At 38.4% G+C, this 9,798-nt stretch overlaps 1 protein-coding gene across 4 annotated transcripts in view; it reads right to left on the bottom strand.

The window, feature by feature from the left end:
* xkr4 (XK related 4) overlaps nucleotides 1-9,798 on the bottom strand; it is a 518,298-nt gene that overhangs the window by 23,492 nt on the left and 485,008 nt on the right. For 2 of the 4 annotated variants that reach the window (XR_006311413.1, XM_043688365.1), the window contains one exon: nucleotides 4,288-4,533. The exons of 1 other annotated variant lie outside the window; for it this stretch is intronic. Coding sequence is in view for 1 of the 3 variants with exons in the window: in XM_043688365.1 (XP_043544300.1) it covers nucleotides 4,490-4,533 (44 nt within the window). In the remaining 2 variants the exon portion in view is untranslated. Of the gene's footprint in view, nucleotides 1-4,287; nucleotides 4,534-8,801; nucleotides 9,644-9,798 lie in introns of those variants that run through there. One more of the 4 variants, XR_006311412.1, reaches the window with a different exon arrangement.

The following is a 9,798-nucleotide window of genomic DNA, read 5'->3' as shown; positions in this document are numbered from 1 at the left end:
CTTTCTCCCCTTGGAATACTGCATCCAGTTCTGGTCACCCTATTATAGGAAAGATGTGGATGCTTTGGAGAGGGTTCAGAGGAGGTTTACCAGGATGCTGCCTGGACTGGAGGGCTTATCTTATGAAGAGAGGTTGACTGAGCTCGGACTTTTTTCATTGGAGAAAAGGAGGAGGAGAGGCGACCTAATTGAGATATACAAGATAATGAGAGGCATAGATGATACAAGATAATGAGAGTCGATAGCCAGAGACTATTTCCCATGGCAGAAATGGCAGAAACGAGGGTTCATAATTTTAAGCTGGTTGGAGGCAAGTATAGAGGGGATGTCAGAGGCAGGTTCTTTGCACAGAGAGTTGTGAGAGCATGGAATGCTTTGCCAGCAGCAATTGTGGAAGCAAGGTCATTGGGGACATTTAAGAGACTGCTGGACATGCATATTGTCACAAAACTTTGAGGGTGCATACATGAGGATCAATGGTCGGCACAGCATCATGGGCTGAAGGGCCTGTTCTGTGCTGTACTGTTCTATGTTCTATATTATTTTCATTTATAGTCTCACATTACTAATATGCATTAAGCCTCAAAGGTTTTCAAAACACTTTGATAACTGCAGCATTAGTAGAAAAATAAGTTTGCCAGAAGATTATCATATCTGGCAAAGCAGCTGAAAATTATATAATTATTTATAATAATAAATCATATCATATTGAAAGGCAGAGTAGGCTTGTTGGACCGAATGACCTACTCCTATTTCTATACTTCTATATGTTTCTAAAGAAGTTTTGACCTTTTGATTTTAAACAAAGAATTTAAAAGTGCAACTGAATGGATTACAGATTGTGCTTCCACACCAGTACATGGTAAAAATGACATCAAAAGTCACACAACGCCAGATTTTCATCCAACAGGTTTATTTGAAATCACAATTCTTAATTTTCACCTGACCAATGAGCTGTACTCCAAAAGCTTATGATTTTAAATAAACCTGTTTGACTTATAACCGAGTACTGTGTGACTTCTGATTTTGTCCACCCCAGGGGAACATTGGCATCTCCATATGATTATAAAAATGATACAGAGCTTGCAATACTGAATTATACTACATTCCCCATCACTTTCAGCCTACAGTCGAAAAGTGAGTCACTGGAAAAGCACAGCAGGTCAGGCAGCATCTGAGGAGCAGGAGAGTCACTGTTTCAGGCATAAGCCCTTCTTCAGGACTTATAGAAAATCCATACTCTGTAATTGAATGTACATGTGCAGAGTTTCATTCATAGGTTACCAACTGTCAATTAAATTGCAATTTCATTGGGGAGCCAGTAGCACAATCGTCTATGTGTTAATATTTCAAAGGTGAAAATGATGGCTAATGCTCATTGAATGCCAGAACTGACGTGTGTAACAAATTATGTGTGCTGGTTCCTAAAGTACACGATAACTTGACTTTGTCACAGTATACATTTCAGATCTGAGACAGTATACATTACTCAGCATACATTAATTGCTTCTTACTCTGAAGAGTCAAATTTGATTCCAAATGTTAATACTGTTTCTCTACAGATCGTGCCAGACCTGCTGAATAGCTCCAGTATTGTTTTTATTTGAATTCAGGGACATCTCATGCTTGATTAGAAAAGCCATCTACCTATATTTAGTTACACAATTTGATGACTGATTTGACTAGGATTTAGAGTAATTGGAAAGGGGAAGACCATACAAGTTTAACCTTGATAACAATTTAATAATATGCAATAAAGAGAAAATTTCCAAATAGACTAATCACAATAGTTGCAAAAATAAACACACTTAAAGCAAACATTTCACAACCAACATAAATCACTGAATTAAAATTGCTCAGATTAAAATTGTTGAATGCTGAATGTCTTTTAGCACTTTAGTGTTCATTACCTGCCAAAATGAATTTACTTAATGTTATACAATATATTTCATTTCCTCAAGTTATGCAATACAGGTATAGTTTTTGGGTTATAATGATATTATTTTTGTGGCAACAGCTGTGACAGGAAAAGAAAAACATATCTCTACCACGGCTTGTCAGTAAAAGGGAAATCATGTTGAGTAACTCTTCAGTTTTACAATTTCTGTCTTTTTGTATCACTAGGTATGTAATTAATTTTTCAAGGTGAAAACCACATATTTATACATAGCTAAGGCTCTGACAAATTAAAGATGTATATTTACAAATGATATACAATGCACTATGTAAAATGAAAATAAACACAAAAACATGCACAAATAAAACAAAACAGCATGACTCCATCTTTTACTAAAAATATCATTCATAATATTAAATACGCACATTTATATTAATAGCAGAATATGTATCACTAATTTATCAGACAATATAGAGGTTAAGTTGAAGTGCAACCATGGACAAAATTAGCTATCAATGCAACCATTTCAAAACTGTTTAATATCACAAAGTTCTTTATGAACTTTTTACATGAAAAATATTTTGCATAAAAGACAGTTAGTACACTGCTAATTATTTTGAATGTTTCCATTATAGCATTTCTTCTGTTTATTAAAACTTAATTGCTCCTAATTTTTTTTTAGATTAGATTACTTACAGTGTAGAAACAGGCCCTTCGGCCTAACAAGTCCACACCGACCCTCCAAAGTGCAACCCACCCAGACCCATTCCCCTACACCTAACACTACAGGCAATTTAGCATGGCCAATTCACCTAACCTGCACATCTTTGGACTGTGGGAGGAAACCGGAGCAAACCCACACAGACATGGGGAGAATGTGCAAACTCCACACAGACAGTTGCCCGAGGCAGGAATTGAATCCGGGTCTCTGGTGCTGTGAGGCAGCAGTGCTGACTACTGTGCCACCATGCCGCCCTCAAATATGTTTTTATAGCTGCCTCTCCTTTACTGAAGTTGGAATGATAATGCATACCATATTTGTCAACAATGTGCTAACAGTTGCGAATGTAAATATTTCTACCAATGTGTTGTGGGGGAGTATAGGTTGTCATTCTTACAGAGTCAATTTATGTTAGGGCATTTTTAAAAACTTTTTCAATTTTAATTTTTTTACCCGCCTCCTGAACTGCTGACCTTTCCTGAGCTAGGGGTCTTCAGAAAGGAAATCATATGTCAATGTCTATAATGATGGGCAGCAGCCTTTTTGATCTGTCGGAGCACCACAGCTGAGGCTGATCCCATTCTTACCTCATGTCTATGTGTATGCACTTCCTAGGAACAGCAAAAAAGAGTAGGAGTATTTAGTGTTTTTATTCCCTCCTGAGCCCATAGATACTGAGGTCAGTGCAGCTATCCTGCTGTGTGTCTGAGTTTCTGAAATATGTGCAGACTTCTATTAAAACCACAGATAGCAAAGGGGAAAAACATATCAACTCAGCATTAAAGAGATGTACAATGGTTTGTAATTTAAAACAATTATATTATTTCTTCATTTTAAGCGCATTCTGAATTCTTTCATGGTAAAACAAATAAAGTGGAATAGGGTGGCATAGTGGTTCAGTGTTTAGCACTGCTGCCTTACAGTGCCAAGGACCTGGGTTTGATTCCAGCCTCAGGCATGTGCCTCCCTGTGCCTTAATGGGTTTTCTCTGGGTTCTCTGATTTCCTCCCAGAATCCAAAGATGTGTAGGTTAAGTAAATTGGCCATGCTAAATTGTTCAGGGATGTCGGGGTAAATATAGGGTAGGGGAATGAGTTAATCTTCAGAGGGCCGGTGTGGACCTTTTGGGCCGAAGGGCCAGTTTCCACAGTTTCTATGATTCTGGGAATAACTTTATGAATATATGCTACACTTGGAGAAGTTTGCCCAGTGGGACCACATAGAGTCATAGAGATGTACAGCATGGAAACAGACCCTTCGGTCCAACCCGTCCATGCCGACCAGACTCCCAACCCAACCTAGTCCCACCTGCTAGGACTCAGCCCATATCCCTCCAAATCCTTCCTATTCATATATCCATCCAAATGCCTCTTAAATGTTGCAATTGTACTAGTCTCCACCACTTCCTCTGGCAGCTCATTCCATACACGTACCACCCTCTGCATGAAAAAGTTGCCCCTTAGGTTTCTTTTGTATCTTTTCCCTCTCACTCTAAACCTCTTCCTTCTTCTCCCTGACCCCAGGGAAAAGACTTTGTCTATTTATCCTTTCCATGTCCCTCATAATTTTGTAAACCTCTATAAGGTCACCCCCTCAGCCTCCGACGCTCCACGGAAAACAGCCCCAGCCTGTTCAGCGTCTCTCTGTAGCTCAGATCCTCCAAACCTGGCAACATCCTTGTAAATCTTTTCTGAACCCTTTCCAGTTTCACAACATCTTTCCGATAGGAAGGAGACCGGTAATCAAACAGGTCATAGTTCTTAGGGCAAGTATGTACTCAAATTTCCAATATGGATTCCTGACTGTCAAAACTGTTGACATTGTAAACTCAATGTTTTTTTTTCCACATCCCTGTTTCTTGTTGTCCAATGTCACGAGATCGAAAATAGCAGCATCACAGATGTAGTAGCATTGTCTGTGTAAAAGGAGTAAAATAGAAATATTCTAATTATATTAAGTCAAAATGAACTGGAAGTGAGGGTAAATTTAGATATAAAAATTGCTATAACTGATCACTATTAATAAATAAATTGCAAAAACAAATGTAACTTAAATTAAAGGACTAGGAAGTCACATGTTCCACAGAATTTAGTTTCCACTAAGACAGGGGTAAACACCAAAAAAAAGATTGCAGTATTATTTACAGAGAATAAACCTGCTGGCACAATCATGCATAAATGCAAAGTAAATGTGACTCTTCACAATGTTTGAAAAATTGAGAATTCAAATGCAGCATGTAAATAATAAAATTGTATTCTGAAGTCAGTATGCAAGTCTGAATCTTCAGGGATCAAAGCAGCTCATTCATTTGACAACTTTGGAATTGCACACAGGTTTGATTATTTTCAACAAAAACAAAAATTGCTGGAAAATCTCAGCAGGTTTGGCAGCATCTGGTGGAACGAAAACACAGTTAACATTTCGGAGTCTAGTGATTCTTTAGAATAGTTCAGAAGACGGGGCACCACACTCAAAATAAGATATCTGTTTTCTCTCCATCGATGCTGCCAGATCTGCTGAGTATAGAGGCATTGAGTCATACAGCATGGAAACAGGCCTTCAGTCCAACCAGTCTATGCCGAACACAATCCCAAACTAAACTAGTCCCACCTGTGTCCTCCTGGCCCATTATGCCTCCAAACCTTTCCTATTCATGTATTTATCCAAGTATCTTTTAAATGTTGTAATTTTACCCACATCCACCACTTTCTCAGGAAGTTCATTCCACATGCAAGCCACCTTCTGAGTAAAAACATTTGCCTCATATCTTTTTGAAATCTCTTTCCTCTCACCTTAAAAATGTGCCCCCTATTCTTGAAATCACCCATCCTGGGGAAAAGACAACAGCTCGATCTATCCCTTTCATTATTTTATAAATGTCTATCAGATCGCCTCTCAACATCCTATGATCCAATGTAAAAAGTCCCAGCCTACCCAGCTCTCTTTATAACTCCAACCTTCCATACCTGGCAATATCCTGGTAAATCTCTTCCGAACCCACTTCAGCTTGATAATAAGTGGGTGACCAGAACTGGACACGGTATTCCAGAAGAAGCCTCACCAATGTTCTGCATAATTTCAAGATGACCTCCCAACTTCTACACTCAAAGGACTGAGCAATGAAGGCAAGCGTGTCAAATACCTTTCCCATCACCCTGCCTATGCGATGCAAATGTCAAAGAATTATGTACCCGCACCTCTAGGTCACTCTGTTCCACAACACTACCCAAAGGCCCTACCATTAATTGTGTAAGCACTACCCTCATTTGGTGTACCAAAATACAATACCTCGCATTTATCCAGATTGAACTCCATCTGCCATTTTTAAGCCTATTGACCCATTTGATCAAGATTCCTTTGTAATCTTAGAAAACCTTCTTCACTGTCTACAATGCCACCAATTTTGGTGTAATGTGCAAACTTACAAACCATGTCTTGTACATTTTCATCCAAATCATTTATATAAATGACAAACAAAATAGGACCCAGAATTGATTCCTGTGGATCGCTGGTCATAGGCCTTCAGTCTGAAAAGCATCCCTCCACCATTACTTTTGTCTCCTGCCACTTAGCCAATTATGTATCTACTTAGCAATCTCATGTGACTTAACTTTACTAATTAGTCTACCATGAGCAACCTTGTCAAAGGCTTTACTAAAATCCAAATAAACAATGTCAACTGCTCTGCCATCATCACTCTTTTTGGTAACTTCCTCAAAAAACTCAATCAAGTTTGTGAGACACGGATTTTCCTCACACAAAACCATGCTGACGAGCCTTAATCAATTTTTGCCTCTGTAAATCTCTATAAATCCTATCATTTGTAATCGCCTCCAACAACTTACCCATAACCGAAGTCATAAACAAAGGTACAACATTAGTCATCCTCTAGTCAGTAGGCACCTCACCCATAGTTATGGATGAGGCAAATATTTTTGTAAGGTGTCTCAATTTCTTCTCTTACTTCTCACAATATTCTGGAATTCTTAGATCAGGTCCCATAGATTTATCCACCTTTATATTCTCTAGGTTTTCTAGAACTTCCTCTTATGTGATGTGAACGGTTTTAAAAACATCAAAGTTTATTTCTCTACATTCTGTAGACTCCATTTCTTACTCCACAGTATAAACTGATGCAAAATATTCATTTAGAATCTTTTCCATTTTCTGGGTTTCAACAGAAAGATGATCTCATTGATCTTTAAGAGGCGCTACCCTCTCTCTGGTTACCCTTTCACTCTTAATGTATTTATAGAATGTCTTTGGATTATCCTTAACCTTATCTGCCAATTATCTGTTATCCCCTCCTTGCCTTTCTGATTTCTCTCTTAAGAATGCCACTACACTCTTTATCATAGAATCCCTGCAGTGTGGAAATAGGATATTTGGCCCAACATGTTCACACCAACCCTGCAAAGAGTAATCCACCCAGACCCATTGGTTTACCCCTGACTAATGCACCTAACTTACACATTCCTGGGCACTATGAGAGAAATTTAGCATGGCAAATTCACCTAACCTGCGTATATTTTGGATTATGAGAAGAAACTGGAGCACCTGGGGGAAATGCATGCAGACACGGGAAGAACGTGCAATCTCCACATAGGCAGTCACTCGAGGCTGGGATCAAACTCGGGTCTCTGGTGCTGTGAGGCAGCAGTGCCAAACACTGAGCCACCGTGCCACCCATATTGATTTTTATATTGATTAAGAGATTCAATTGCACCAGGTTGTCTGTATCTAAAATAAGATTCTCTTTTATTTTTGACTAGAACTCAATATCTTTATTCATCCATTGTTCCTTAATCTTACCAGCCTTACCTTCACTCTAATCGGAACAAAATGTCTCTGAACTCTCATCATCACATTCTTGAAGGCCTCCCACTTGTCAGACATCTGTGAACAGTTTACTCCAAACAACGTTTGGAAATTCTTGTCTCATATTATTAAAATTTGTCTTACTCAAATTAAAAAGTTTAACTTTTATGGAAGGCTTATACTTTTCCAAAAACATTTTGAAACTAATAGAATTATGATCACAAGATGCGAAGTGTTCCCCCATTTTTACTTCAGTCACCTGCCCTGACTTATTGCCCCAAAAACAGTCTAATTTGCTCCTTCTCTAGTAGAAGCACCCACATATTGATAAAGAAAGCTTTCTTGAACACATTTGACAAATTCTTCACCATCCAAACCTTTAACAATATGGTAGCCCCAATCAATATTTGGAAAATTAAAATCCTCCATAATTACAATCTTATTATACTTACATACACCTGAGATCACTCTACATATTTGTTTCTCAATTTCCCTCTTATTAATGGCGGGGGGGGGGGGGGCTATAGAATAATCCCATTTTTCCTTTCTTATTTGTAATTTCTACCCACGATTTTTCACAAATATACTCCCTAGTTACAGCAGTAATGCATTTCTTAATCAAAATCTCCAGCAATTTATGTTTTTGTTTCAGATTTCTAGCTTTCTCAGTTCTTTGTTTTATTTTCATCATTTTCAAGATGTATGTCTATTTGGAATAGATATTACAGGCCTTCACCACATGTGTTTGGGGGTTGGTGGTGGGTGGGTTCAGCCAGGCCACAGTGTTTTATGAGAGTGGGGCAGGTTTGTTCCAGGCTCACCACTAATTTTTTTTTCCTGGTGGAGGGATGGCACAAGAACAATTTCCCATGCTCTACCCCCACTAAAAGAAGTGCCAATTGTGGTGATATCTGTGGAAACTAGCACCCTATATGGCTAATAAGAACTTGGTGGTCATGATGATAGTTGCGCATGGAGTGTGCTCTGAGGCATTGGTGAGAAGTTGGCCAAGATGCAGATCCAGATGAGTAAGCAGCAAGCTGAAATTACCAGGTTTCTGCTCTAACTCTCGTGTTGGAAAATGTCTGCGTCCAATTTCTCTTTGATGGTTGGGAGAATAGTAAATTACATTCACTGAGGTGAGATGATGTAAAATGAGAATGTTAGTGGATGTAAAAAGGCCTTCTTACAACACAATGGTGACCATATCATCTCATGTTGGAAAATGGAATATTTTGCTATCAATATTGTGAATTTGATCTCATGTGATTTTTCCGACTTTCTTGCCAATGCTTACGTCATTCGCTGTCAGGAACGATGTTCCACAGCGAAGGAAAGGCTGCAGGCATGAAAAGCAGCCCTGAGACCCCAAAAATCTCACAGGAGGGGATTCACCTTCGAATAGTAGAATCTTTCTCCTCAGCCCCTTGAATTTTAGTCTTTATTAAACATTTCAAGGGTACGCCGGAGGTCTTCTGCTTGTCCAATATTTTTAAGCTTATTATTTGAACAAGATTAAATAAAAATAGGTATGGAAATAACCTTATTACTTTCGGTACCCAAGTTCTTCATTGCTGGAATGTACGCAGTAATAACAGTAATAACTTGCATTTATATAGATCCTTGGACATGGAAAATTCCCATAGAAGCATAACAAAAACAATGCTGAACCAAAGTGGAATGAGGAATGATGGAAAGCTTGCTAAGGAAATTGATTTTAATGAAGGTTTTGAAGTGGGTGGAGGTGAAGATTGAAGACAGACAGATTCATTTAAATAATTCCAGAGCTTGAGGGCTTGGCAGAAAATATATACAATTGGAATACACGCTGTTCTTAAAAAAAGTCAATAGAGTCAATAACCATTCTGAGATGATGCTAGACTTTTACCAAACTGCAGGAACAGGATGATTCACCTGTTTGAGGTGAATGCATGAACAGTACACATTAGGAACAGATCCAGAATATTACAGTGCCATTATGATGCTTCCCTCCACAATTGATGATCTTTCATTTCAGGCAATTTGAGGCATTTGGAAAGCCCATTCGTAGACGTGGCATCCACTCAGCCCATACATAGAGATGGCATCCAAATGTAATTATGCATTGCAAGGGTTTTCATTGGACATCCATATATCCTCAAACTTCCTGTTAGGGAAGAGATGAGAAGGAAATTTCTTCTTTCATATACTGAATTCTTCAGCACTTTCTACAAGACAGAATTTTGAATAAATTAGGTCATTTGAGTAAGAGATCCTCCAGAAAGTTTTGATCTTAACATGATAGAATTTAACATTCAGTTCAAGAGTGAGCAGGTTGGGTGAGAAACTATTGTGTTTAACTTAAGTGAAAAGTTTGATAGTG

Source organism: Chiloscyllium plagiosum, chromosome 4 (assembly GCF_004010195.1).
Source record: "Chiloscyllium plagiosum isolate BGI_BamShark_2017 chromosome 4, ASM401019v2, whole genome shotgun sequence".
Classification (NCBI taxonomy): domain Eukaryota; kingdom Metazoa; phylum Chordata; class Chondrichthyes; order Orectolobiformes; family Hemiscylliidae; genus Chiloscyllium; species Chiloscyllium plagiosum.
This window is presented reverse-complemented; position numbering and strand designations above follow the sequence as displayed.